General features: G+C 49.5%; 10 protein-coding genes across 10 annotated transcripts; 7 read left to right on the top strand and 3 right to left on the bottom strand.

The window, feature by feature from the left end:
- Nucleotides 1-546: 546 nt before the first annotated feature.
- Nucleotides 547-2,878, top strand: ASPACDRAFT_33985 (uncharacterized protein; the record flags this gene model as incomplete). Its single annotated transcript, XM_020200006.1, has 3 exons — nucleotides 547-811; nucleotides 921-1,669; nucleotides 1,718-2,878. The coding sequence occupies 3 exons, from the start codon at nucleotides 547-549 to the stop codon at nucleotides 2,876-2,878; spliced, it is 2,175 nt and encodes a 724-aa protein (XP_020053072.1).
- A 925-nt stretch (nucleotides 2,879-3,803) lies between these two features.
- ASPACDRAFT_54133 (splicing factor ESS-2 family protein) lies at nucleotides 3,804-5,249 on the top strand (the record flags this gene model as incomplete). The annotated part of the gene is made up of 1 exon (XM_020202842.1): nucleotides 3,804-5,249. The coding sequence occupies one exon, from the start codon at nucleotides 3,804-3,806 to the stop codon at nucleotides 5,247-5,249; it is 1,446 nt and encodes a 481-aa protein (XP_020053071.1).
- A 684-nt stretch (nucleotides 5,250-5,933) lies between these two features.
- ASPACDRAFT_54132 (magnesium transporter CorA family protein) lies at nucleotides 5,934-10,479 on the bottom strand (the record flags this gene model as incomplete). The annotated part of the gene is made up of 7 exons (XM_020202841.1): nucleotides 5,934-5,974; nucleotides 6,008-6,607; nucleotides 6,669-7,795; nucleotides 7,894-7,977; nucleotides 8,297-8,298; nucleotides 8,436-9,009; nucleotides 9,071-10,479. 7 exons carry the CDS (start codon nucleotides 10,477-10,479, stop codon nucleotides 5,934-5,936), a joined length of 3,837 nt encoding a protein of 1,278 aa, XP_020053070.1.
- A 2,109-nt stretch (nucleotides 10,480-12,588) lies between these two features.
- On the top strand, nucleotides 12,589-14,424 carry ASPACDRAFT_124511 (homoserine kinase). Its single transcript, XM_020196737.1, has 3 exons — nucleotides 12,589-13,236; nucleotides 13,318-13,616; nucleotides 13,711-14,424. Exons 1-3 carry the CDS (start codon nucleotides 12,807-12,809, stop codon nucleotides 14,050-14,052), a joined length of 1,071 nt encoding a protein of 356 aa, XP_020053069.1. The 5' UTR covers nucleotides 12,589-12,806; the 3' UTR covers nucleotides 14,053-14,424.
- A 153-nt stretch (nucleotides 14,425-14,577) lies between these two features.
- On the top strand, nucleotides 14,578-15,358 carry ASPACDRAFT_1890608 (signal peptidase complex subunit 1; the record flags this gene model as incomplete). Its single annotated transcript, XM_020198583.1, has 3 exons — nucleotides 14,578-14,625; nucleotides 14,692-14,751; nucleotides 14,826-15,358. 3 exons carry the CDS (start codon nucleotides 14,578-14,580, stop codon nucleotides 15,024-15,026), a joined length of 309 nt encoding a protein of 102 aa, XP_020053068.1. The 3' UTR covers nucleotides 15,027-15,358.
- Nucleotides 14,826-15,958, bottom strand: ASPACDRAFT_1873865 (SCF ubiquitin ligase complex subunit HRT1). The gene is made up of 4 exons (XM_020198021.1): nucleotides 15,693-15,958; nucleotides 15,552-15,630; nucleotides 15,421-15,491; nucleotides 14,826-15,358 (listed from the first exon to the last, which is right to left on the bottom strand). The coding sequence occupies exons 1-4, from the start codon at nucleotides 15,804-15,806 to the stop codon at nucleotides 15,260-15,262; spliced, it is 363 nt and encodes a 120-aa protein (XP_020053067.1). The 5' UTR covers nucleotides 15,807-15,958; the 3' UTR covers nucleotides 14,826-15,259.
- An 801-nt stretch (nucleotides 15,959-16,759) lies between these two features.
- Nucleotides 16,760-18,172, top strand: ASPACDRAFT_33839 (uncharacterized protein; the record flags this gene model as incomplete). The annotated part of the gene is made up of 1 exon (XM_020199995.1): nucleotides 16,760-18,172. The coding sequence occupies one exon, from the start codon at nucleotides 16,760-16,762 to the stop codon at nucleotides 18,170-18,172; it is 1,413 nt and encodes a 470-aa protein (XP_020053066.1).
- Nucleotides 18,173-21,683: 3,511 nt separating this feature from the next.
- ASPACDRAFT_54128 (SMI1/KNR4 family protein) lies at nucleotides 21,684-23,192 on the top strand (the record flags this gene model as incomplete). Its single annotated transcript, XM_020202840.1, has 1 exon — nucleotides 21,684-23,192. One exon carries the CDS (start codon nucleotides 21,684-21,686, stop codon nucleotides 23,190-23,192), a length of 1,509 nt encoding a protein of 502 aa, XP_020053065.1.
- A 973-nt stretch (nucleotides 23,193-24,165) lies between these two features.
- On the bottom strand, nucleotides 24,166-24,882 carry ASPACDRAFT_63061 (thioredoxin domain-containing protein; the record flags this gene model as incomplete). The annotated part of the gene is made up of 1 exon (XM_020203850.1): nucleotides 24,166-24,882. The coding sequence occupies one exon, from the start codon at nucleotides 24,880-24,882 to the stop codon at nucleotides 24,166-24,168; it is 717 nt and encodes a 238-aa protein (XP_020053064.1).
- A 680-nt stretch (nucleotides 24,883-25,562) lies between these two features.
- On the top strand, nucleotides 25,563-26,929 carry gmtA (GDP-mannose transporter; the record flags this gene model as incomplete). Its single annotated transcript, XM_020202839.1, has 4 exons — nucleotides 25,563-25,805; nucleotides 25,899-25,986; nucleotides 26,053-26,424; nucleotides 26,487-26,929. The coding sequence occupies 4 exons, from the start codon at nucleotides 25,563-25,565 to the stop codon at nucleotides 26,927-26,929; spliced, it is 1,146 nt and encodes a 381-aa protein (XP_020053063.1).
- Nucleotides 26,930-27,864: the final 935 nt, after the last annotated feature.

The raw sequence follows: 27,864 nt of genomic DNA, 5'->3' as shown, positions 1-27,864 counted from the left end.
ACTCTCTCCTCCTTCCTACCTCCCCCCCCCTCCCCTCTCTCTCTCCCCCCGTGTCGCTCATCCGCTCCTTCTATAAACCCTAGCCTCCTCCCCCAATCGTTCTTCGTCCTCTGCGACTCCGCTTCAGTCCATCACATTGTCCCCTGTGCACGTGAGCTCTTGCGTGCTCTTATCATGGTCCAAAGCCAAGTCAATTCTTCGCAATTGGTGGCTTAACACTTGCTCGGCACCGCAGCACATTCACATGCTTGGCCAGCGCCTTTTCCTCTCTCAGAAAACCATCGAGATATCCTTCCTCCACAGTCAAGTCAATACCTCCCTCCCCCGACTCGTCCCTCTGTTCCGGCCCGCACCATGTCTCAGCAGGATCTGGACCGTGCCTATGGCCGACCGCCCAGCAATGGCTCCCCTGAACAGTACCCGGTTCACATCCGTTCTAGATCTACCGCACATGCGCAAAGTCCAAAGCGGTTGTCTGTCCTGGGCGGCCGCTCTCGCAGCAATACCACAAATTCGACCTCCTCTCGTCGTTCACCGGGTTCCTCAATGACCTCGGTCGAGGCTTCCTCGTTGCCCTCCTATGAGGACCGGGGGGACCGGGCCGGTTCGTCAGCTGGCTTTCGCTATGACCGTTCAGAGAGCGTAACGAAATCGCTTTTATCGCGCGGAAGTCGCATTCTGCGTCGCCGGGGAAGTAAGTTCCACATAGTTTCAACGCTGGACGAGGAAGATGAGGTGGACCGCGACAAGCCCCGGTTTGAAGTTTCCGACCTCTTCAGTCGGCATCATAAGCCACGACAGAGTGACGCACGTAAGTCCCTTCCAAAGAGCCACCTTTCATCCTCGTTCACGGCCGTTGTTTCACGCGGGAAGCCTTATCTAAAGTTCGCATGGCATGCTCATGCTGATGACCTGCGCAGATGATCAGCTGAAGAGCTTGATCTCAGACCCGTTCGACTTTCACCATCTGACCCACACAAGCCCATCTCAGTTCCAGTCCCTCGAAAAGGCTCGCGAGACTGACTTGGTCACGGAATTTTCTGCCATACGTGCCTCACAAAGACCTGTCACCAATCTCAAGGGCATCCAAGCTCAAGATCTGCATTTTCAGGATTTTTCCACGGAAGATCTCAATCAATTCGGGGCAGCTATTGCTGACAACGATGTCGCTACTGACACATTACCAGTAAGCCCGCCGGCGTCGCCGGGTGGCTCCTCGTCTATCAGTCCTAAGCAGCGCGACATTCGGAGACGACCAGAGTCGCGCGTCTTCGAAAACTTCTCAAGACCTGTTCCCAGGGTTTCCAAAGGGCTAGGGGAAGCAAATTCTTCGCCGAGGGCTTCTTCACCTAGGCTGGCGTCTTCTCCTGAGTTGCCTGAGCCAGCCCCTCGAGCTATTGATGAGATTTTGGGCTTGTCCAGCCAGCCAACATACCCTGAGCACGTATATTCGCAGGATGGTGACGATCTCGATGATGATGATGTGTATGGAAATGCTTCATGGTCCCAGCTACACGTACAGGATATATTTCCAATTCACGCCGCCCATGCGGTTACCACGGATGCTGGCCACGAGGGTCTCGATGTGAGGACCTCGTCCATGTCCCTGAACACCCTGTCCTCTGATTTGAAAGGGGTTCCAGAAGAAGAGGAAGGTGATGATGAAGCAGTTGCAAGCTTGAAGCATAGGGTCGAGCCTGAATTTCCCATTGCCGAGAACTCCTCTCAGGCAACCACGGGGCTCAGCTCGCTTCCATTGGCCGAGTTCCAATCAGCTTCCGCAACTGCTCCTGAGCTGTCTGTATACGTGACTCAGGATTTAGCAAGGAAATTGTCTGAGGCACTTGGCTCTCCTACCCTCCCCAAAAACCGACCCACTAAAGCACCAGTGACTGAACGGACAAATTCGGAAGTTGCCCGGAGGCGGTCCTCGGTCGCCACGCGAACTGTTCCTGAGAACATCTATGACTCGTGGGATGCTGATATCGACTATTGCTATGAGCATGCAGCCGAATCGAATTCGAACTTCGACTGGACTCGCAATTCCGTCGATGAGCCACGAGCGGATATGATGACGGTTGAGGCCGACACTACGGCAGATGGAGACAAAACCACGGTTTCGTTCAATCGTCTGAGCGCCACCGCCGTATCCGCTACGGACCGGGACTCCATTCCCTCATTCTCGGAAGTCAGCTCCCGCGTGGCTGTTACTCCTTCCACTGCTGAGTATGACGCCGGGATGGCTGTTTCCCAGAGAGACAGTGATTACTTCCGTCCTGTCAGGTTCGGACCTGCCTTGAGCAAGTCAATGAACCCAGAGTCCCTGTATGAGGACTACTTGACAGCAGATGCGGAGTCGGATCGTCACTTTTCGTTCTATGCGCAGCAAGGTGTGATTCAGCCTATCGAGCATTCCATCTCTCCTCGCAGCAGCTTCTCCCCGATCAGCAAGTGCAATTCCCAGGAGAGTCTGATCTTATCCCGCGCGGCGTCGATTGTGCGCAAGCATCGATCGTCCGTCTCGACCGCTAGCGTCCCGGACCTAGTGCATAGTCTGGCGAACAGCCGCGAGCTGATTCCAACTGAAGTAATCCCTTCAGGTGAATACACTGCGGTTGGGAGACCAGACTCGTCTCACCATAGACAAACCAAGAGCCTTGCACGGGAACTTGAAGCACAGATGCTGTACCGCGTGGAACCGGAGGCAAGCTTCGAGCATATGGAACCGGGTTCTGCCATCATTCCTTCCATCCACGACAGAGCCAAATCCACGAGCGAGGTCGAAGCGGCACCCTTAGCTGTCGCGGCTGCTTCTAGAGTCGCGCCTCGTCGTAAAGGGAGAGCGTCTTATTCCCTCTTTCCTGCAGCTGCGAACTGAGATATTGTTCGGTCAACACTCTGACACCGACACATCTAATCCTCAGCCTCCCGGCCTTTCCAATTTGAAAGATTGTATGTGTGCTGAGTGTCCTCTCGATTTGTTCTGCCATAGAACGTCTTCCACGAATTTATGATTTCAACCCCCTGTTTTAGCGGACTTGATTTCAGTTCTTTTACTCTGCCGGCTTCTGCGACGACAATCTGTCTTGTACTTCTGCATACCAACACTGCACGCTATGCTCTTTTGTTTTCATTGTCTATCTGCGCCTCTCTTGCATTTCTCAGCGATTGGAACTGTCGTAAAGAAGAAGAAATCGGGTGTTTGCCACTTTTATTGGGTATAGGGATCTGGATTTGGTTATGAGTGGTGTTCGATTCGACAACACCCGCTTGGTGCAGGCTGCATTTCAGTTTATAAATGTTCCTTCGGATCGATGGTCGTGACTCGACCAGCTTGCATGTATGCTCAACTTTACTTTTGCTTGTGTTCTCCGACATCGATGGTTGCTCGGGTTCTAGTTGCATTTCATCGAGAAGAGAAGGAGATCGGGGCTCGTTTCTAGAAGGAATATTGATCACCATGAGCGATAGGCCCAGAAAAACAAATGAGTTAATGTAATTCTGGACTCAACTATCAGCAAAACTGATTTTGGGTACTGTAAGGAATATGTAGTCTATCTACCGAGATGCAAGCTGGATTGGAGATGCCAAGACGATGATCCTCACCGCTTTCTGGCGGTATAATATTCTGCTGGTTTATTTCCCAGCATTGCCTTCGCCCACTCGCTCTCCCTTCGCCTGCCTCTTTTCTATACATTCACTCACTTCTTATCTTTCGTGTCAGCATGCATCTCATATCCATTTCTCGCACTCCGCAATTTCCCCATAGATAAGAATTCCTGCATATTTATCAGATTCAAATCATGTCTGAGTCCTCGCAAACCCTAGTCAAGCGTCAAAGCAACAACAGCTTGATGCCTCCTCCGCCTCCACCGAAGCGCATCAAACGACCGGCCACCGTGCTTGATGAAGATGTCTACACCGACGCTCTCTCCGAAATCATCGCACGCGATTATTTTCCTGGCCTACTGGAGGCTCAGGTCAAGCAGGATTATCTAAATGCATTAGACTCGCAGGATCAAGAGTGGATTGCAAGTTCAAAGAAGAAACTATCTGATTTGGTGCAGACTCCTGGAAGAGTCCGAACTCGCCCTGGCTCTGCCATGACACCACAGTTCATTGGAAGTGGAAAGCCAGGGGATACTCCGATGACCTGGGGCGGTGATACGCCTTCGTCCATGACGTCTGCTTTTTCATCAGGAAACCATACACCAGTTTTCGAAACACAGCGCCAAGCCCTAGATGTGAGTCGGCTGGGCTTGCTGGAGTTTCAAGCCAAGTACACTAGCGAGGACAATGAATCCTTCAACAGCTTATTAGACAAGCGAAATTCCAAGCATCGGGAGAAATATGCCTGGCTATGGAACGGGAACAAGATTCCGACCGCGCGACAGATCGCCCATCATCGACAGGAGGCCAAGCGGATCGCGGCCCAGGGAGGTAACCCAGATCAGAACAAAAAGGCATTGATCAAAACCGACCTGGACGCTCGACCTGCTCAGCCCGACACATGGAAGACGCATCCGGAGAATTCACTCATGTTTGCGCCTTCATCCGTCGAAGACATTCATGAGACGGCTCAGCAGAAAGCGGAAGCTGCATCTCGAGCAGCGCCTAAATGTGTGGTATACCAGAACACTCGTCTTCTAAATGAGGCTCTCCATCGAACTTCCGGGACTGTGCCTCCACCTTCGCCATCGATATCGGCTATCAAGGATGCTATCGCCGGACGTCCTCGCCCGACCGATTCCGAGCCAGGGTACAATGGCGGGTACAATGGCGGGGAAACACCCCGAGTGAATGGATATGCGTTTGTGGATGAAGATGAGCCCGAGTATGACCGTCCCTCGCCCAGGGGCGATGGCTCCATAACGGACGATTTCTACTTGCTCGGAAGCGGTGATGCAGTCCCGAATCCGTTCCAGATAACAGAAAATCGAAGACGGGAAGATCTTCACCATCGTATGGTTGACCGGGTGGCACGGACGAGACGTGCGGAAAAAGTCACCCGCGAGACTAAAACTCCTGTTGCAATGACCCCCAAATTCGCCAGCAGTCCGCAACTCGACTTTGGTCAGCGGGCACTAGGTGCAGCTACTCCTGGGACAAGAGCAGGCAAGATGCTGACACCTGCAGGGCAAAAGCTGCTCAGTCAAGTGGGAAGTACTCCCCGTCCAGGTGGTTCGTTTACTGGTTCGTCGTCTAATCTGAAGAATATGTGGACACCAACTCCTAGGAGATGCAAATGATGGTGCTCTTCTTATTTTGCCGGTTCTATTTTCTTATCATTTCTCGTGTCTTCCAATTCCTTTGTTATGAGCGTTTCTCTCTCACATGACCAGATACCATCACAAAAACAACGGGCGTTTTGCATCGAGGTTTGTCAGTTTCCATCATGGTCAATGGTAGGATATATTGCTGGCCTTGAGTGCCAGCTTCTCAACTTGGTTCCTTCCTTTCTCGGCAACATAGGGATACAGGCAACTAGTGCTTGTACGCGTCTTTATATGCATTCATTCGGCAAAAGCTCTTAAACGCCACCAACGAGCGTACTTAAGGTTGCATTGACGACTAGGAACCTGTCCCTATCGCTTGAATCAAATTTGAGATGCGTGAAGTCGAAGGGAACATAGAAGTCATCTTGAATGAACCAAGCGTCCTAGCCCAAGGATACTCGTATAACGCAAGAAGTAAATGGTTTCCAGGTAATTCACGCACTTAAGTCAGCATCAATAATACACATTCAGCAACATCACATGTCAATCCAAGAAGGATATCTATGTTCACATATATCCAAGAACACAAGATTTCTCACGATGTCGGGGTCAACGAGTCCCGAAGCCTGATTCACGCATATACTTTCAGACCCCCAAAAGAAGAAAGGGAAAAGTAGAGCGAGCCGGTCAGCGTGGGACAGCACCGGTGTCTGGAGTCTATCCAATTGCCCACAGCGCGGTCCATAGTGCGGTCAGGGCTAAAAAAGCATTCCATACATCGTGACGGAGACCCGCCGCCATACTCAGATAGTACGCAGCTCCCAAGTAGCTGCAGGTGATATCGCCATTTGAGTCCCGGACCCCATAGGAAGAATTTAACCACTGCCCCACGGGACAACTGAAACCTAAAGCGGACGGGCAGTTTCGGACGAGACTGTGGCAGACGTCCTGGCAGGGGAGGATCTCTTTATAGGGACCCGGCTGGATGTCAGTGTCGATCAACGGATTCCGTGATCGATTTGTGGCAGGGTTAGTCAATAAACTACTGTTGGTGATGGAGGTGCCGTTTAAAAATGCCTGGCCCGCATTGCGGATTTGAAGAAAGGAGTCGGTGCTCGAAAAGTCTTGGCACCGGGGGATTGTTACAGCGCAAAGCCACTGCTTGTAGGCCTCGGCGCAGCTGTCGCAGGAGACAGCGAGGGAAAAAATGGTTTCGCTGGAAGCATTGCACTGAACCTGTTGTAGGGAGTAATTGAAATTTTGGTAGAGAGATGCGGCATTGTCGTCATAGAATGTGCGTAAGGTCGGGGTTTGAGCGGACGAGTTCGATGGCACGGCATAGGCGACTTCTGAACAGAATGAAAGGTCGTACACCAGCGCGCAATTGTCCTCTGTCCTTCTATCAGCAAAGACTGCGCATATGAGGCAACAAAGTCCGACTGTAGAGCTCACCTGTCTTCGTAGAAAAATTCATCGGCTTCCAAACCTTCCCACCGCCACCTATTATTCCATTACCTGCACTGGTAGAATTGCCATATCGGGCGAGGATCCCTAAATAGGTAGAGCTTTTATTCAGGCCAGTGGCATAGAGTTGCTCCTTGGGCCGGAACTTGTCACCACGTGTAGTCATACTGGGCTCCACGTCCTCCATACCGATCTGCGCAAGCCGATCGAGGGCACAAAAGGATCGCTCCAGACCCGATACCGCAGTGCTGTTCAAGTTATTGGCAAACATTGTGTACGGGGGTGTCTTGTTCATCCATATGCTGATGTCCTGGGCGTCAATATCTGTGTCTGTGAGGTTTTGCGTCGTGAAGAGTGCGGCTTTTGTGTCCGAGTCTACCAGGTATAGAAGCTGATCCTCGGTATTTACATCGTGAAAAAAGGCATCGGTGGATACTGCAATTTGGTACGTGTACGACCCCGAATACTGCGTGTTGTTGGGAGCGGTGACCCCGATATACACATTCCCGTCCGCTGCCAGAGTCGTGCCCATATAGCCCTCCTCCGCGACAAACACCTGTTGTTCTGCACTGTCTTTGTCGGGGCCGGGCTTCTCAAGTGATTCGGACAGCGAGACGAAGACCTGCAGCTGTGGCACAGTGGACGAGGAACCGGTCGCATCTTCCGACTTGTTGAGACTCGGTTTCGAGCAGGCTGTCAGGGACAGATATATGGTCGTCGATCGTTTTGCGATATCTTCGCTCCGTTTCGAAGTAGTGTCGTTGGTGCTGCTGCTATCGCCAGCGGTCGAATCTGTAGGGAAATACCAATGCTGAGTCTCACCCAATCTCAGCGTGCCTTCCTGGTACTGGTTGTTTCCTAGGGATGACACCCCCGTTGGGGCTCGACGGATCAAGTCTAGTTCTCGTCCCCGAATCTCTTCAAACTCCAGCCCATTAAACGATTCCAGTGGGAACCCAAACCGTGTGTCGACATCGCCGAGGTATATGGTCCCATGGCTGGTGACGGCCAGCTGCGACGAGAATTCTTCTTCAGCATCGTCAGCAGAGACGAGACCAGCGCAAAGAGCCATAGCGAAAGCGATCAGGAAAATAACCGCATCGGCAATCGCAAACCTGTGCGACAAAGCCATTATGGATAGATGTGGTCACGTCCCTCCTGAGCACAATTGACGTAATCATTGGTTATCCAGAAGGAGAAAGAAACCAGGAACAAAAGAGATGTGCTGCCTCTCACGGCTGAGGCCAGCCGAGTCGTGAGAGAGTTACCGAGTAGTAGATGGAACAACAGGTTCAATCTACGGAGTACTCTGTCGAGGAATGAAGAAAGCGTTTCGATGGGTGTACATTACAAATACAGTACAGTACAATACAGTACGAATCTGTCTGGAGCACTCAATGCCTCGGCCTACTGCGCCACAGATATCAACGTGCCTTAGTAATACGTTATCCGGCTTCCGGAACTCCTGAATGCTTCTAGGATTCTATATGAGCTTATCTTAGATAAGAGGGATTATGGAGATGCATTATAAGATACACATATATCCTCTATAGTATATACACTATCTGAAGCCCCCCCCCAGCTTCTTCAATACACTTTTTTGGAATTCAACAGACAACTGCACAAATAGCACAGAACACAAAGGGATTAGAGCCGAGCCATGATATGCAAAAGTTTCATGTCAAACAAGCATGATTCCAAAATCAAGACAATCAAAGACCAGGTAATCGAAATCGAGGTATACCTGCCTCAAACAAGCTTGTAGCGACGTGCGGCCACTCCACTAATGATGATAATAGCACCAATGACGCCGATGATCCCGAAGAACCACGCAAGGCTCTCGGTGTGTTGTCCAGGGACCTCCACATTCATACCAAAGAGACCGCAGATGAGGTTCATGGGCACAAGCATGGTGGCAATGAGTGTCACCTTGCTTAGGACTTTGTTGACATGATTACCCAACATGAGGTTGGTCACATTCAGCTGCGCAAGATAGTTGGTGTGCGAGCGGCTAAGCATTTTTTCGAAATGTGCCAGATTAGACATCATGGTTACGACGTGATCCTGGATGTCGCCTAAATATAGGCCAATGTCACCGCGAGGCGTCACTGAGTACTGCTCATTGCAGCGTTTCGAAAAGCCCCGAATAACATCGGCCTTGCCACCCAATAGTCGCATTAAACTCATGACCTTTTTGCGAAGGCCACCAATGCGTGGTAGAAAGGACTCGAAATCATCCATACGGGCAATGAAAACAAGGTCCTCAATAGCTTCCGACTCGACCTCTATTTCGCGGATCACGGGCCCAAAGCTATCCACAATATCGTCGCTAGTCCATCACACGTCAGTTCACAAGAGCATAATAGCCCACGAATTTGATTCCAACTTACATCATGGCATAACAGATCCAGTCGCTGCTGAGCGAGACATAATCGCGAAGCTTTCCAATTCGCTTCCGAACATTAGCTGCATGTGGATTCTCAGTGAATGAGAACGAAAGCACACCATCGCGAAAGACAACCATATAAAAATTCACGGGCTCCATGAATTGCTCGCTGGTTTTATCCATCTGATAAAATGTCCTGAAGCAGACGAAATAGTACTGCTTGAAAAGCTCGACCTTTTCACGAGCTTCCTGGGTTAGGATGTCCTCCGTTGTCAAAGGGTGGATGGAGAAAGCTCTGGACAAAGCACCCACTTCGTCTTCTGTGGGGTTCAACACGTCAAGCCACCAGACGCCACCTTCCGGGCCAAGCTGGAAGAGATCACGAAAAGTATCCCCAGGCAAGACCAGGTCACCCAACTCTGCAGCATGCACAGTACTTTGAGATTCGGAAGAGAAAAAGCCAAACCGGGTGGGCTCATTCTCATTTTTCATGTTCTCAAGTAACTCCTTCTCATTCGAAACTTCCGCGAATAGCTTTTCATTCTTCGCGGAAATTGAATCCAGTATATCATCAGATGAATTCTCTGTGCTTGATGATCGTTTCGTGCCATCACTGTCGGAATTATGGACGCCCGCACGAAGGTCGTAGAAAATGCGCGGCTTCTTGCTCTGTGAGCTCAGACTATGCTTACGTCTGCTTGTTGTGGGCTTCGCTTGCTGGCTGAGTGCAACAAACTCTTCCAGCTCTTCGTAATCGATGACTGGGATTCTGCCGGGCTGCTCGAACGTTGGCACGCAGCCATCATCGGTGGGCTCCAGTTGTGTGTCCCCAGCCTGCGGACGTATTACACTGGCATTGCTGAACGTGGGACGGCGATGGTGCGTACCGCCAGAAACAGTACGTTGAAGAATGGCCTCAATATCAGGAGCTCCGTGGCTTTCCAGGGTATTCGCCCGTTCCCGGCGACGTGGATCTGCGAACGCCTCCACTGAATTAGGCGGGGAGGTTGATCTAGCTGATACGGATGATTCGCGCGACAAGTTGGCATAATCCTGATGTGTGCGGCTGTAAGTGCGACCATGGCGGACATTGCCGGTGGGATCAACAGAGAAACGACGTCCCAGTGCCGTGAGATCTTGAATCGATCGATCGTCGTCGACAATTGCTTGCTCAAAGTCGCGCGAAAAGGACCCGGCCTCTCGCAGGGCGTCCTGTATAAGGAGCAGGTCTGGGCGTTGGGGAGTCTCTGGGTGCAAACCCTGCGGCGCGGTATTTTGCCGGCTAAGCGGCACATCGGGTGCGGCGTCCATTCGAGGCGAATCCAGTTGAAATCGGTGGTCATCGAGTTCGGGGACAGGTGTGCTGTATCTAGTGAGAAACATGTATTTCTCGGACTTCGGTGACTCAGACATTGTGCTGGAACCGATTTTCGTGTAGTCGCTGTGTTTCGGAACTAGTCGATCGGATTTCTTTTTATAGGATGCGCGTTGCAATTGACTGATATTGAACGCCCTGACTAGTTGTTTCTCGACGTGTTCCGCTGGGCTCAAGAACGCGATATTGCACACAGGATGATGGGTGAATTCCCAGGAGTAATTGCTCCTCCATCCATTAGCCAGACCCGCCGGTAGGGCCTGGCATTACCGATGCGCGTCCGTTTGCCAGCTTCAGGATTGCTGGGAAATCGTATTAGGGGGGTCTGGTGTCGCCCCCGCAGAAGACCCTGAACTTAGGGCCCAAAAGAGGGTGAGGGAGGGAGGACTGGTTGTAGCGAAGGCCCGCCAACTTGACTGGATCAAGTAAATAGGAGCGTTGTCGCTCCAGGGAATTGCAGAAGAGGTGGTTGGACAAAGGAAAGTCCTTTGACCAGTGTCTTCGAGGCTCGCCTCAAGATTCGAACAATGACGTTAGATGCCCGACTTGACACTAGAGAACACGAGTGCGCGCCAGAAATCCAGATCGATGATCGATGCTGGAAAAGGGTGATCCTAGATTCGGCACCAACACTAGGAAGGAATGAATGTGTTATTAGAAGTTGGGGTTGTTAGGAAAGTCGGTTAGAATGACTTGTGAGGCCGCAAAGCCAGACTTTTCTCAAGAATTAGGTTGGACACAGTGCACTCGGGAAGAGAACTTCACGCAGAAAGTTAGTCACCACTAATCAAAGTCCTTTCGGAACACATTACAAACCTTCTGTGGGATCAACGGAAACGGGGGTGAGTTGTGGTAATCCTGAACTCTCCACCTTGAGAAGGTGATTCCGTCTTAAGCCCAGAAACGAAGAGGGGAAGGGAAGGGGAGAGGAGAGGGGGGGGAAAGAGGGAGGCAGAAAACCGGAGTTGGTCAATGATTTATTTTACAAGGGCTCAAAGAACAGTGGACTGAAATTACTTACGATGGAGGCGGGCAGAGATTTCCGCTCGAGGGCCACAATAACACTGGGGTGGGACTGCCCTGGTGTAATTGCATGACCGTAGCTTGTATACTTCCTCTTTTTTTGTTTCTCCCTTTTTATCTTGGGTCAGCGTGAAATGGCGAGGTGGATGATTCCACTCTTAGCTTCCTTAGCTTCAACTCATACAATTTGAACTTGATGGTTAACCTGGCCAGTGTATGTACATATACATCTTACAGACAAGAGAATACACCTCACAAAAATCGGTACAGAGCTAGAGAGTAAGTGTGGTTACTGTATTGTACTTACAGTACTCAACAACTTCACTTATCACTCTCACCAACTGCCACTTCAAATTACCATACCTTTGACCGACAGAGGATTCACATTAGGGCATGCTTTCAAGAGACACTACGTAGGTATTTCGCATCATGAGGTGGTTTCGAATGTTTCATACGGAGTACAGTACAGTACAGTACTACATATTGGTATGATTGGTCGTGGTACTACTAAGTGAGTTTATACTACCTAGTATCATGTCAGTAAGGTACTGTACTTAGTCCTGAGCAGATAGACCCAGTGGAGGTTTTCAGATGCCCTCGACCTCCAAGTGTGTTGTAACTTATGTCTTTGCTCCCGAGTCCCACCTCCTGTTCAAAGATTCTCATTCTCAGGCACCAGTTTTATATTTAGTAGTCTTTCGTCCCGAGTACGGAAGCCCACGTTCTAGCCGGTATATTAGTTTGATTAGTCGCATGTGATGTCCCGGCCGTAAATCATAATGAGTGATCATGGAATCTCCCTCCAGAGATTTTATTACCGCTCATTACTCCGTTGTGCAAGGGAGGTATTTGGCTGCAAAGAAATTAAGGATTTCCCAGTTTGATCCCTCGTGGTCACATAGATGGTTTCGGTCCCTTTGCTAAGGGTGGAGAGACCCAGTTCATGTTACATGGTTGTTGAAGTAGCCAATACATTGAACAATTGTGGTCGTAAGAGAGTAAGTGGGTAAGGTAGCAGAGCAGTAGAGCAATAGAGCGCAGGCTGACTGAATTGATACTGTAGGTTGTAGGAATAGTCAATTCAACTCTGCATGGTTTAGCTTCTCTGGATCCGACCTCGGCCGATCATCGGTCCCCTTCCTTCCCAGAAGTTGAATTTTCGGCCGCGCGCGCCAAGACATGAAGAGTCACCGAGACGAGCAACTTAGAATCGAGTCAACTTCTATCAAAAGTACTTTGGATCCCATTATCATTCTTCCGGGCCATCCTTTCGACCTCTACCATTTTCTGAAGTTTGTCCTCTTGCTCAAGGCCTTTGGACTTGCCTAACTCTTTGAACACAATGGCTTGTCCCACCTCGTTTTCGTTAAAGATTCCCTGCTCCTCCGCCAATATCGGACCTGGTTTTGATGTGATCGGCCTGGCATTGTCCCTTCATCTCGAACTTCAAATCACCATTGATACCTCTAAGAGCTCTTCTCAACAACCACTCAATTGTGTGATCACTTACGAGGACCGGAGCAACAGCGTCGAGAAGATCGACCTGGACCCGGAAGTGAATCTGATCACCCGTGTAGCTCTATATGTACTTAGATGCCATGACCAGAGGGCATTCCCCGCTGAGACCCATGTGCACATTGTAAACCCAATTCCACTGGGCCGAGGTCTCGGCTCATCAGGCACTGCAGTCGTGGCCGGTGTAATGCTGGGAAATGAAGTAGGCCGCCTGGGCCTGAGCAAGGAGCGGATGCTAGATTATTGCTTAATGATAGGTGAGTTATCCCAGAGGTGAGGTGCAGAGAGGTGGCCAGAACTCTACCTGGGCAGCGGGACTGTGCTGACTATATCTACAGAGCGACACCCTGACAACGTTGCTGCCTCGCTCTTTGGAGGTTTCGTCGGAACCTACCTCAACGAACTCAAGCCTGAGGATGTAGCGCGCAAGGAAATCCCCCTTAGTGAAGTCCTTCCCGCCCCCGCCGGCGGCGTTGATACCGGGAAGAGGCCCCCCGAGCCTCCTATTGGAATCGGCCACTATAGGAAGTTTCAGTGGGCCAAGGAAATCAAGGCTATCGCTATCATCCCCGACTTTGTGGTGCCAACCGCCAACGCAAGAAGCGTCTTGCCGACTTCCTACTCGCGAGCGGATGTGGTAAGTTTGAGTTCTTCTGGGGCCTCATTTCGCACCTGGCGTACGGGGTTTATCAAAGAGATGTATCACGGCACTAATTGGCCACGTCAATCAGGTTTACAACCTCCAACGCGCTGCTTTGCTCCCTGCCGCCCTGGGCAGTTCCCCTCCGGACCCGGATATGATCTATCTGGCTATGCAAGACAAGGTTCACCAGCCTTATCGCCAGACTCTTATTCCGGGTCTGACGGAGATTCTTCAGTCAATGAATCCACGTACCCAACCTGGTCTCTTGGGAATATGCCTTTCAGGCGCGGGTCCAACTATTTTGGCTCTAGCAACCGACAATTTCGAGGAGATCGCAGATCGTATCATTGCTCGCTTTGCTTCCAATAACATCACTTGTCAGTGGAAGCTGCTCGAGCCTGCCCAGGCCGGTGCCACTATCCAGTACTAAAGAACGTGCCAATTTGCCACAATTGCATGCCGCTTTCCTCAAGAATTCACATAAGAATACAGATCTGAAGCAAGATTCTATGGTCTTATAGCGTGCCAATCTGCGAGTAATGATTATCTACCAGAGCAAAGCATGCACACAAGAAATGGTTGCAAGGATCATAAAGTGGACTTGCTACTAGACGACCTGTCTAATGGTTAAAAGCCGTTATCTGAGGGGCCTCCAGAATCACTTGCACGTTTCTCGGCTTAGCCCCCATAGACTCGAATATGTAGCTATTCAACCAACAAACACCGGTGGTGTTGATTGTATTTTTGTTTGTTTAGCTGGTGAACATAGAAGTCGCCGCACACGGTGGCTTATCTGTATCGGAGCCTCGATAAGTCAAAGGCGGTGGAGATAATGCCACGACTTCAACTCGTGCTGCCGTCACTACGTCGAAGGGGCTGTGTCTGACCACGAAGAGTCAAAGCCGACCGTGAGCGTTGATTATTCTCACATAAGTGCACGCCCACAGAAATTGCCATGGACAATCTGCTAGCACCTATCCAAGATGCTCTGGAAGGCCAAATAGTAAGTAGACTCCAGCTCGTTAGCAAACACAACAGGGCATTAACCCGGACCTTTCTACCTTGACAGGACTACCAAGGCCAGCACATGGCAGAACTTCTTTCTACGGTCCTTCTCATCATGTCAGGTGTGAGTACAAGCTTGCTGGATTCACCCATATCGCTGTGTCTGTCCCATGGGCCGCTTACGAGTATTCATGAAAGGCTATTGCTTTCCTTGTGGGATACATTCAGGAAGACATTCATCTAACCCTCTGGGTTGGACTCGCGGGTACAGTAGCAACTGGCTTGATGGTGATCCCGCCTTGGCCTATGTACAACAAGAGGCCCGAAAAATGGCTGGCACCGACGTCGGCGGATATGGGAGTTGCAGGGGTCATGGTAGATGGTGTAAAGGTTGCATGAGATTTAGCTGTGGACTTTACAATTCATTCTGAGCCTGATTTGATCACGGTTGTCTGCGTCCCTCAGGAACAGCCTAGATCTGTATGAATAATTCGAAAGGCACTGCTCGGAATGCAAAAGAAACCCGCTCAACGCCACCCAATCCCTCCCAGTCCGATCATACTCAGTTAGAGAATGTACGAGTGAAGCCATGGCCAGCCTGCTGTCTAGACCCAATCGCAGCAGACACGAGTCTACCGACCATACTTTTGAAACTCCCAGTCTCTGTTGTCTAAGGGACAGACTTGGCGAGTTTTCAGCCATCGTGAGATACAGTGGAAGTGGAAGGCGTGCTTGGCAGAAATAATTCCGATCAGTGCTCAGTACACAAAAAACGGGGAGAGGATAAGCTCACGTTACAGATGCCCCAGGCTACTGTACACTCTTCCGTCGTAGATGAACCTTGATTTGCCTGGCATTCGATGCCTGCAGATATAATACGTCAGACACGTCAGGCATCAGGTTAAAGGAGAATGACAGCCGTACATAAATCCATGATATGGTTACGACAAATCGCACAGTTGTCGACAACAATGTCCCAAGCCCACAGAGCCACAGCGTTCCACTAGAGCGAGACTTGTGTTATTTCCGATGTGCAGATAGGAGAACGGCTTCACGTGGCTATACCTTCTTGACCTCGAACTTTTTCTTACCATCACTGGAGGCATCTGTGGCCTTGGACATCTCCTTCGCCTTAGAGGCGCCAGAAGTGGTCGCCTCTTTCATTTCCACGTCCGCCATTTTCACTTGTGTTGGGGTCGTTCCTTATATGTTCAGTGAGCGCGGGGTTGTAGGCGAAGGCCAGATAATGCCTTCTCTAGTTGCGAAGGCTCGGAAGAGGGGCGCGCAGCTTGAAGTATTACGTAGGATTTGGTTGATAGAGCAGGCGGTACCTCGATTAGTTAGACTAGGTCCTGTCAGTTTAACTGATAACTTGTTGCGGTGTACGTACTGCACAGTGTAGGCCAGGCAATTAGCGCGAGACACCTTGATTACTAGGACGTACGCAAGTAAACACACTTCTCACACTTCTGCGAAAATAGTCAAATCTTCTTATATTTCGTGATTACCAAGTTGTGGACTCGAAGGGAGAGAGGAAAGGTATCAACCGCACTGTAACTGACTGAAAACAACTGCTTGCTACCTGATCCTCGACCGACTTTACTGTACGCAGTAAGCCAAGGTGACGGCGGATGCTGAGTCATCACTGTTCACCCCCGCTCCTCCCACCCCCAGCCTTTCTTCTTCCCGCCCTTCCCATGGTCCAACAACCACTTTGAACCCAACCCAGCTTCAACGACTTCCTTCAATGTTTCCCAGCCTGCTTTCTTTACTCTGTCTTTCATCGCTCGTGTACATGTGAGCATGTCTAGGATCTCTGGCTTACTTACTCTTTTACCGTCCTCTTACTCATTCTACACTTGATCTTGTACACAGAAGCTTGCATATATTCCCTGTGCACACCCTCCGATCCAAGGCCAACTGGTTGAGCTACACCTCACCATCACACTGTGCAATTGTCAGCTCGTCGTCTCTTGAGATTGTAGTGTCGGGTTTTTCAGCACAGGCTGCTGGGCACATGCGTAATACAGCGAATTCCTCGCCTAATTATTCCGACTTGGCTCTACTTGTTATCGCGCGTGTTTTCTCATCTCCGCTTCCGAAGCTGTGTCTACCTTCGAAGGCCTTTCACAATGTCAACCCAATCACCTACTCCTCCAACGCCAAAGGGTCCTCGAAACAATCGTCGGAATTTGAAAAGAAATACCACCCCGCTGTCTCAGAAGGTCACCTTACTGGCAACCCCGCCCTCGTCGCCACCGCGGAATCAGAGTCCTGGCGGAACTGCCACGGACTCTTCTTTCAACTATAACCCTAGTGCGTCTAAGAAGAAGCCTGCGCGGACCAACAGAAAACCTCGCGATGCATCAAGGGCTTCTCCTGTTTCTAACAACGGGCATCGGCATACCTCATCGCACTCACACAATCTTTCCACCCCACAAGCAAAGGACAGCTCGCATTATGCAGGTCCTACTTTTCATGCATCGCCAGCGCCGTCGGCTCTTCCAATACCAAGCTTTTTTTCCAAGTCGTTGCCTGAGTCGGACATTTCATCGGGACTAGAAGCCGACAACGACAATCTCGATACCAGTCCAGAATCAGAAAGTACGCCCTCCAAATCTAGAGTGCGTCCGGTCTATGAGGACGAAGGACGCAAACCCACACCACTCGATTTTCTCTTCAAAGCTGCAGTTGAAGCTCGAAATACTCAGCAGCCGCGTAGCCCGGAGTCGACCATGAGAATATCATCCCCACAAACTGATTCGAAAGCTCTTTGCAACCGCAGTACCATCGGCGCTGGCGCTAGCGATGGACTGTTCAAAGCCGATGTGGATGGTCCCGAAAGCAGTCAATCGCTTATCGGGGCCTCATTCGCTGCATCCTACAAGGATCGCATGAATGCTCTGCGATCAGCCAGTTCACCCTCTCAGTCAATAGACCACCTGGACGAAAATGAACGACAGGTTAAGACAGAGGCTTTGAAGAGCCTGCTGCTCAACCCTCGTCCTCAGAGACCGTCCTCAGCCTCGGTTACAGCCCAGAAACAACATGGAAGCTTCAGTGGGCATCCCTCTGCCAACCATAATGTGCCTCACTTTGTGACTCCCCTAAGAGCAACTTCTGGGCCACCTGCTTCTTACTCGCATGGTATGTCTACCGAGCACCAACAAACCGTTCCTGGAATCGGTTCGTATTCACCATTACCATACACGCAACACCACGCTTTTCACCAAGCCCAGCCTCCATACTCGCCTCTTCGGAAGGAGGTTCTCTCGACGAAAGTTGGGAATAGACCGACGGTTCCTGGAGAAGCGCACTACCCTCCTCCACATACCTACGAGCAGCCAAGGTCTCCGCCCCAGTATGTACAGTACCCAATGTACTATCCCCCACCTCAGCACTCTCCCGTGTCACGTGCCATCTCGGTTAGTCCGGCTGCGCAATCTGTCGATACTAAGAAGATGGAGGATGATTTGCGACGTATATTGAAACTCGATGCGCCCTCCGGTGTTTCAGCTGGTGGCATTCAAAGCTCATTCGCCTGACTGCATCTATATGTCTGAGAATGCTAGTCTTTACTCTTATGCTGATATTTGTTCCCGATCAATTCTTATCTTGATGCTTCGAATCTTGAGTACCGTCTGTTCAACGACTGATTTCAGCTCAACTCACGCTTCTGAACGCATCCAGGGATACTAATGGCCGTGTTCGCATCATTGCATGTCTTTCTTTTAGACTTGATTGATATGTCTTCAACCTTCCCGATCTTCTATCTGGCTCAGTAGCTATTCTTCCCTGCTTGCCTTGTTTCTCGTTCCTTAAGGGTTTTCGTTTTTGGCTTTATCCCCACCAGTCCGACCTCCCTTGTTGGTATTCACCGCAGCTCATGTTGGTAATTTTATGTTGTGGATGGCTGGGATTATGACTCTCTTTGGGATCAGTTATACCCCATTTGCATCAAACCTGGAGTCTGGTTGCCTTTTGAGTATTTTTCTCCGGGTGTCGAACCGGCAAGGCTTGATGACCGCGTGGTATGCTTCATTGTTGTTATTATAGTACTTCCCCTGGTCATGTTCCTTTTGCTCACATTTTGTCGTGAGGGCCATTTTTCAATTCATGTGTTGCCCTGATGGTCGCATTCTCTGGCCACCCTATATCATGTCAGGATTGTGTGGCACAATGCTTTCTGGCTAGATTACTCGTCATGAAGCTGAGGCAATCGTCATCAAGGGCAATTTTGGAGCAGTTGTTGCTGGTACACACGACCCCGCATAACCTTCAGAATCTCTATCATTCCTATGCTTCTATATTTCTCGACATTTACTAATCTGTATCTACGTTCATTACCGTCCATGCCTTCCATTATCTGATGTGGCTCTCCGCACACAATCATGTACCGGCTGTTTATCATGGGATTTTCAAACACTCTGTGTGTTGTGACACATGAGTGATGACGCATATAGGTGATGTTGCTATGGGTCATGGCTGAGGGGGGAGCCACCCCCCCCACCCCCTTGCTGCTTGTTGCATAGGCATCAGGCGAGCTTGCCAAGAAGAATCAGAACAGATGATAGCATTTATGGATACTGGCTGCTTAGCGAGGAAGCTAACTCAGAAAGGAATTTAGAAGGAAACATGGACATATAATATATATATATATATATTTATATATATGTGAGTATGTATAAACTCTAACCCTGCCTGGCGGAGAATGTGAAAGGACAAGGTTAAGGAGTAGCGATAGACTAAAGATAGCTACCTAGCAGGTATCAGAGAATCCGTACCTGCGTAGTTACACCCAATGACCTCAAGGTTGTCATCCAACTGCATCTAATTAATGTAACCTGACTGGAAGAGAGCCCAGAACGCGGACAGAAGCCGCCACGACAACGAAGCCAAGCCTAACGGCGAATTGGTACGGAGTAGTTCCCGACGACCCACTCGGCTTCTGCTCCACTTTGCACTGAAAAATTACGCGGCCAGACACAAAAAGAGTTGATGAAGATGAAGATGGAGCTTGCAGGTTACTTCTATGTATCACTACTATTTTGAGTAGGACATAACAATAATAATAATGAGTCAACCGGGACTGTTTGTATTCATTTGTATATGTACTGTACCGTACTATACCTGATGGTATGTAGGGACTTGAGTTCGATTACTGCTTTAGGGGAAATTGATATTGACACCAGTTATATTTTTAATACAACCACTGTTAACCCCCATGAAGCAAGCGGTAGAGCTTCCTCAGCTCCTTCTCCTTTATGCTAGTGTATATATAGAATCCATGATGTAGTTATGCTAAATGAGATTGATCTCAATATAGACTCCTTAACCATAATAAAAGGAATAGAAAAGATTCCCCAATCAATATTCAGCCATAAAGAATTCCAGTAGCTCCTAACATAGGAAATATGTCACCAAGAACATAGATATCTCTAATACCATTACCGGTTGTACGGGAAAGACTGCTGGTGTCAGTATCAAAGATTTGCATTAAAGGGGTTTGATGATATATAACTACTAGGTACTTTATATGCTGTGTACCAGATATGAGCACTCCGTGATTACTAGTTAGTTATAAGTACAGAGTCTACATAGCAACTTCCTGATATCCGGATTCAGCTATGATACTTGTACAAGAGTGCAGGAATGCAGTGGCGCTCTTTGAGCTTCCCTCGCGCAGAACGTGCATTCAGGAGAATTTCTAGGCAGTTTGTTGAAGAAAGAGATAGCTATAGCAGGACTCTACCGTGTACTGTACATTACAGTACAGTACGTTAGGATAGCCCCCGAATTTCAGATAGTAAAGGCAGGAAATCCAGCCAGCCAACTTCAGCAGTCTCCCCTTCCTTCCCTGGTTCCAGATGCCGCCGCAATTCCAGGGGCAGTCTCTGTTCACTACTCCGTACAAAGTGATCATCTTAGATGCATATTAAGCAAGTTAGTAGTTAACTACTTGTACTGTAGTAAGCATACACAGACTATGTCACAATAATCCCTGGTGACCAGGATGAATAAAATGGGTACTAATGATCAAAGTCATCACTAACTACGGAATACAGTAGTTATATGTAAATCAGATCTCAGATGATAATAAATAAATACTCTATACGGAGTAAGTTGGAGCTAATTAATGATCTTAGTTACTATTTACTTTCCTCTTCTTGCCTCCTTCCCTTCCTCTTTCTTCGTCCATCCCCAGTTTACTCTGTACTTATCCAAGGATTCAGTTGCTTCTTTCTAATACTGATATTAAGCATTGCTCACTGGAAGCTCTTGAATTTATTTTTATTTTTATTTTTATTGGTTTGGTTCTCCTCCAATTCTCCGATCTCCTAATATCACCGTTCAGGTCTATTTTTCATGATTAATTTGTTCTTTTGAGATCTTCTTTTCTTTCTTTTCTTCTGCAAGTCTACTTGTACACTCTGACTACTCTCCCTCCCTTCTCTCCGCCCCTCTCCCCCCTTCCTTGCCGCCTTCCCCTCCCACTTCGTCCACTTCTCTTCTCTTTCTTCCCTCCCTCCCTCCGTCTCCTCATCTTAATTATTCACACACTCACACTCATATTCACACTCACACTCACATTTCCTCTTCCTCTTTCCCACCTCCCCCTTCCACATCCCTTTTCGTCCCTCGCCCCCGGCCCGAAAAGAGCTTCCCATTACAACACGCGATTTTCTCTCCTTCGTCAATCATTCTATTTCGTCACTCACCTCCACAATTTGAGCATATCTTGCAATTTAAGTCCTTGAACAACACGACAGACTTCGGTTCTCTGCATCAACCTCAGACGCAGAGCCAATGGTCACCTTCCGCTGTTCCTGATCTAGGCAACGAAGAAACATCCGTTCGGACACGCAACTCGGCTTCTTGTTACATCTTCCTCCCTTCCCCACCCGCCTCTCACAATGGCGAATGCGTAAGTGCTTTATATTCTTTGTGGTTCACAGAAACACACGAGACCATATCTCTTATCGACTTTACTGCTGTCCCAGACCATCTAACCGCTTAGATAGCATCGGTTCAGCATGGCGTTCCTTTTGGCATACCATGACTTCCTATGATCGCCATGCATCCCACGACTCACCTTATCGATCAGGCAAACACGTACCTCTCAGTCAAAGCCGACACGAGCCACTCACGTCCATCGCGACAAGTGCTATCGAATCGCGCCCAGATTTAACCGCCCCTTATGATGACGACCAGCAAAAAGGCTCAAATGGCTGGTCTGGATCTCCTACGGGTACGGGGTCCCCGAATCGCCCTTATTCGCCTGGTATGCGTTCATTGTCATCACAAAAGCGGCAGTCAACCGACCCCGGTGTGGAAGGAGTTCCGGAGATCCAGATGCAAAGCTTTCACGACGGCGCCCCGCCTCCGCCCCCGGTCGGTCACTCGTGGAGAAAAATTGACAGATGGCTGGAGCACAATTACGAGGAGCTTTTCGATAACTTGTGTGAGGGCTGTACACAGAATGATATCAACGAATTGGAGCACGAACTAGATTGCAGCTTGCCACTAGAGGTTCGGGAGTCGTTGATGATGCACGATGGGCAGGAGCGCCCGGGTTTGCCTACTGGCATCATCTTCGGATGTATGCTCCTTGACTGTGAGGAAATCGTCCAGGAATGGAAGAACTGGAGGACAGTCAATGAAGAATTCTTGAGCAGCTCGATGATGAACTCGGTCCCGAAAGCAGTCGCCAGCTCGTCTTCGGCCGTTCCGCCCACGCAAGCGTCAAATCCCATGTGGAGACAGGATCTTCTCGAGCGTCAGGACTCGCAGCCCCCGAATGCTGTTCAAAAGGCGTATGCTCATCCTGCGTGGATTCCTCTGGCTCGCGACTGGGGCGGCAATCACATTGCGATTGATCTGGCACCCGGGCCTGCTGGGAAGTGGGGACAGGTCATCCTCTTTGGCCGTGACTATGATTGCAAATATGTGGTCGCTCGGTCTTGGGCTGCATTTCTGGCCATGTTTGCCGATGATATCTGCGGCGGCAAAGTTCACGTGGACGAAGAAACCAATGAGCTCAAGCTCCTAGAATTCAAGGCGCAGAATGTCGAACCCCCTTATCTCGAGATTTTACGCTGGAGAACTGATCAAAAGTATGGTCGAAAACCACCTCGCCGCAAGACTCCCAGTGGCTTGGGACTGACTACAGGAGGCAAATCTGGCCAAGCATCCCCCTATGGCAGCCCCACCCCGAGTGAAGAACGAGGCAGGTCGCCGCATCGCTTCTCAAATCGCGGTTCTACTCAAAGCCCAAAGACTCAGTTCGGCATCTCAAGTCCCCTAGCTCGCGTCACGGAAGAGGCCACAAGTCCTGTTCACACCACAGCGGATGCTAGTAACTCAGAACTTGCATTCAAAGATGAACAGACCGAGGATTTGATGGAGATCGCTACGCCCCAGATATCTGGGAAAGAGAATGACGAAGCACTGGGAGCCGAGCCTGAGCAGGGACTGTCAGAAACAGACAAGGGACTGTCAGAGCAACCTCCCGCTACCGGGTTGAACCCTGAGGTCTTAGGCGAGATGAAAAATGTAACTATCTAGACATGGTTTTTGCAGCGCTGTTTTGTTCTTTGTATTTCTGCCAATCCGTTTCCCTTATCATGCCTTCGCTCTGACTATGAGCATTTTATACTTTCGCAGTATTAATGAAGGTTGATCTTTTGTTAGATTGTCGAGCATGCCATTTTCTCCTCGCCCATTGGCCAGCGATGGGGATATCAACTTATTATCTGAGTCCATTGTATAAACTTCTCACTTTGTCCTCCATGGTCCCAATAGCTTTGACTTTTGTTTCTTATTCTGCCTCATTTGCTGTCCGAGCATTTTCTGTTGATCGTCAATGCTTAGGCAGTTATCTGTGGATCCTTTCGTCGCCTTTCTTCTCTGTCTTATGCCTTTACGATGTTTGTATGTAATCTTACTTGACAATGATGCGGTATTCGACCACTTCCGGCGAGTCACATCCAGTCATTCTTTTAATCAATCGCTCGGTTCCTGGCCATGAACACTTAAGGAAGTGTTCAATGGTAAATCTGCCAAGAGTCGGATCGCCTGCAGGGACCATCCGTCCTATCATGATGAAGGTGCGCAAAATGTCTAAGGCAGGTGGCTAAAATCTTTGGTTTTTCCCGACACGAACTTTGCATCGATCACACGTGGCTCGTTTGATTCAATGTTTCGAGCCATAGAGTGAAAGCACTTTTGCTCATAGCGGCGACAACCATAGACGAGCTTGGCCATCATTTGATTGATCACGCGAAAATAAAAGGTCCTATAGCTTAGTGCGTGACGCAGAAACTTGCGATTAAAGCGCATCTGTTCACCAAATGCTCACAGACACAGGCACCCCAGCACCACAGCGCATGGTTCAGGATACTCAAATCCGTCAACCATGCAAGGGCCTGTTGCTTCCATCATCATGCTTTCTGGGGTCGGAAGGCTTCATCTCGTTCAGCTCATAGTCACCATGCGTTGGTGATTACGCCCAGGCCCTATTTTTGTAGCGAATTCAATGCTAATCCCAATCATCATCCTCATCATCCTCGCCGCCAGCAAGGCGGCGTTGATGTACGTTACCGCTTCGAATAGCTCGTTGCCTTCCATACCCTCGCCCATTGTTATCGTTGTCGCTGTCTTCATCAGACTGGTCTGAGGTGTCACCCGTGGCCTTGATTTTCTCTTGGGTGAGAATTCCTTTCCAAAGAAGCCGTTTCTCTAGCGTTGCCGTGCTGAACCCGTCCGTCCCATCGCGCCCACCTGATCCAAGGCCCTCGAATCCCACCACACGTTCAACCACTACCCCATCTTTGAAACCGATGACACAGGGAAGGACACGAATCTTGAGCTTTTCTACAACAAACGGGGTGTCCCGCACGTCAACCCGCGCAAAGCGTACTTCGTGGTGCTGAGAAGCCAGCGCCCGGATGTGCTCGTCCATGGTGCTGCAACGCGCGAAATCTGGGTGTCCGAAGTGAATGACACATCGGTGGGTTTGTGTTGTGAAATCCAGAAGTAATTGGTCGGTTCTTAGGATGGGATAGATGCTATCCTCAACGACTGTTCCAATAGGAGCAGCGGTGCTGCGGGCCGCGTCGTTCTGGGCTGCGGTAAACTCAGCATTGAGCTGTTCAATTCGATGCGCGCGGTACGATGAATCATCTTCGTTCTCCAAAGCTTCAAGAAGGGCATCGTCGTCGGATTCATCCCGGTCTCTGGTAAGATGATGGGCCATGGAGATGAGCGTTTTGGCGAATGTTGACGAATCTTCGTACGTAATTGGTATCCTTGGTGGGAATAACAAGAGGACAAGGCGAGAGACACTTGAGGTGTTCAGCGGAGAGAGGAAGCGAACTGAAGAGAGGAAGATTGTCTGTGTTTGTCCGTGTATTGTCCGTTGTGGGGGACTGTATTTCTATTCGAAGTATAACCGTAACTGTATGTTCTATGTACATAAGCTGGTAAATTAAAATTACTTTTCAGTACCAATTGAGATTGCCGCATCCGGAACCAGAGATCGGCCTCTGCCACCTGCACTGCAGCCAGCCAAGAGTTCTGCTGAACAACACTTTCCGACTCTTCCTCACTCCTTCACCCTGCAGCCTTTATCAAATTCCTTCCATCTTCTCAACATCACCACTCTTATTTCCCCGCCCTCCCCCCCCAAACCCCTTTCCCTTCTCTTTCTCTTATCATTACTTTTGCGCCTTCTCTTGCTCCTCCGTTTAGACCCATTCCCCTGAGGGACTTGTTATATCTTTGATCTCAAGGTTGTCATAAGGACTTTTTGTTCCTTGAAACAACTCCTATCGACACGTTGTCGCTCACTCCGCCAACCGCGACTATTTGAATCCCATTTGAACATCCTCTCCCCGATTGTGCTCTTGCCAATCCCCTCCGTCTCAAGTCAACAAAATGGCCGACGGAAAGAGGACAGATGACTATACGATTGAGATGGACAAACTGGATCAAGGCAACAAGGGCTTCGAGGCGCCGCCGCCGCCTCAGCCAAGGAGCGCCCCATCCAGCTCTTTGCAAAATAATCCAATCCTGCCAGTATTAGCTTACTGTGGATCGTCCATCCTGATGACAGTGATGAATAAATATGTCCTTTCCGGCACGGACTTCAATCTCAATTTCTTCCTCCTCTGTATCCAGGTACGTCGATGCAGCATTGAGCACCAGAAACCCAAATTTGCGCGAAGCGCGTGTACGAAGATGCTGACCGCAGTTGTATTTATCTGTCCCCAGTCCGTCGTTTGCATCGTCGCAATTCAGACGTGCAAAGCCTGCGGTATAATCACTTACCGTGATTTTAGCGCGGATGAGGCCAGGAAGTGTATGTAGTTCCAAAGGCAGCCCTACCCGTTGAAACAGATGCTGACTGAATCTCGATCATACTTAGGGTTCCCAATTACCCTATTGTTGATTGGCATGATCTACACGGGCTCTAAGGCGCTCCAGTTCCTTTCAATTCCAGTATACACCATTTTCAAAAATTTGACCATCATCCTTATCGCCTATGGTGAAGTTCTGTGGTTCGGTGGCTCTGTCACCGGGCTCACGCTGTTCTCCTTCGGTCTGATGGTTTTGAGCTCCCTCATTGCTGCGTGGGCAGACATCAAACACGCTGTCGAAAGCAGCTCCGACGCGACCGCTACGGTTTCGACATTGAATGCCGGCTACATCTGGATGTTGATCAACTGCCTCTGCACTTCGTCCTACGTATTGGGCATGCGAAAACGGATCAAGCTCACAAATTTCAAAGACTTTGATAGTGAGTCGTTTCCCCTCCGATCATGGTCGCGCACCCGCCCTGTTTCTGACGTACCTTTCTAGCCATGTTCTATAACAACCTTCTCTCCATTCCTGTGTTGATCGTACTTTCAGGCTTGCTGGAGGATTGGTCATCTACGAACGTCAACCGCAATTTCCCCCCTGTCGACCGTAACAGTATTATCTTCGCTATGATTCTCTCGGGCTTGTCGACGGTCTTCATTTCATACACATCTGCATGGTGCGTTCGTGTGACCTCCTCCACGACGTACTCCATGGTCGGCGCTCTCAACAAGCTGCCCATTGCGGTTTCTGGATTGATCTTCTTCGATGCACCAGTCACGTTTCCCAGTGTTTCAGCTATTGTCGTGGGCTTCGTCAGTGGTATTGTCTATGCCATTGCTAAAATCAAGCAAAATGCCAAGCCCAAAACGGGCGTTTTGCCCACCGCTAATCCTCCCGTGAGCGCCAGCAGTCAGAGCATGAGAGATTCGTTGCGGTCTTAAATAGAGTTACGCTTGTTAGCGCAAACAGTCTGGCTCTAGGATAGAGTTGCCAAGCTGACCACCGGGACCGGTGCTCTGTTTGTGTAATACTTCCACAGTGCAGCGTGTACAACTCACTAGACTGAGTGAAACAAGGAAATCATGCTAATCCAGTAGATGCAAGAGGCCTTCAAGGCTCATTGTTGCGTTTTACATCTTCAAGGCCCCTTTTCGTCTTGACTCAGTCACTTCAAGTTCATTTCTATGCTGCATAATATTCTTCGACTTTTGGTCGGCATCGCCAGCATTTACATTTTCACCTTCAGGATGCGCAGGGGATGCGACAACATTTTCTTGACCAGTGTGTTGTATCTCCGTTTCTCTCGGATTTTACTCCTCCATCCGTATGGGGCATGGCTAAAGGCGTGTCTTCTCCTTTGACACTGGTTGATACCCCGAAGTCCACTATAGGAAGCGAAGGCAGCATCGGGTGGAGGTGACTGAACCAATGTGTCTTAGTGTCTTGAGTCTGTATATATGAAAGTCCTATATCACACCTTAATAAAGCCATAGATACTGGTTAATAGTATAGTTGTCGAAAGAGTCGATGTCGCATGCTAAATGTTCTACCTTGGATAGTAGGGGACTTTTTATGTTTCGTACCTGGTATAGAAATGCATGTTTGAGGGAAAAAAAAGGATCACAGTCAAACTTACACGGCGGTGGCTATACCATAAATACAGGCAGTAAAATACCTAACCTCCTTATAGTCAACCACATTCCGACTTAACCAAGAGCGGCGAATCAATTCATCGATTGCCCTACTTTACATTCTGTGGCTACCTAGCCCTGTCTTTCTCTGTGTCTCCCTCGCCTTTTCTCTCGTTTTCTCCTCTTTTTCTCTTTTCTATTGGTTTGGATAATCAATGGGCAAAGCCAAGAAGGGCCGCCTCCAG

The sequence above is a fragment of the Aspergillus aculeatus genome, assembly GCF_001890905.1.
Source record: "Aspergillus aculeatus ATCC 16872 unplaced genomic scaffold ASPACscaffold_15, whole genome shotgun sequence".
In the NCBI taxonomy this organism is placed as follows: domain Eukaryota; kingdom Fungi; phylum Ascomycota; class Eurotiomycetes; order Eurotiales; family Aspergillaceae; genus Aspergillus; species Aspergillus aculeatus.
This window is presented reverse-complemented; position numbering and strand designations above follow the sequence as displayed.

Bases quoted from the DNA above. Each gene is read 5' to 3' on its own strand.
- ASPACDRAFT_124511 (XM_020196737.1), top strand. From the start codon at position 12,807: ATGGCTTGTCCCACCTCGTTTTCGTTAAAGATTCCCTGCTCCTCCGCC. The intron at 13,237-13,317 runs GTGAGTTATCCC...CTATATCTACAG, and splicing joins AGATTATTGCTTAATGATAG to AGCGACACCCTGACAACGTT. The intron at 13,617-13,710 runs GTAAGTTTGAGT...CACGTCAATCAG, and splicing joins CCTACTCGCGAGCGGATGTG to GTTTACAACCTCCAACGCGC.
- ASPACDRAFT_1873865 (XM_020198021.1), bottom strand. From the start codon at position 15,806: ATGGCGGACGTGGAAATGAAAGAGGCGACCACTTCTGGCGCCTCTAAG. The intron at 15,631-15,692 runs GTATAGCCACGT...GTCTCGCTCTAG, and splicing joins AAAAGTTCGAGGTCAAGAAG to TGGAACGCTGTGGCTCTGTG. The intron at 15,492-15,551 runs GTACGGCTGTCA...TTATATCTGCAG, and splicing joins TAACCATATCATGGATTTAT to GCATCGAATGCCAGGCAAAT.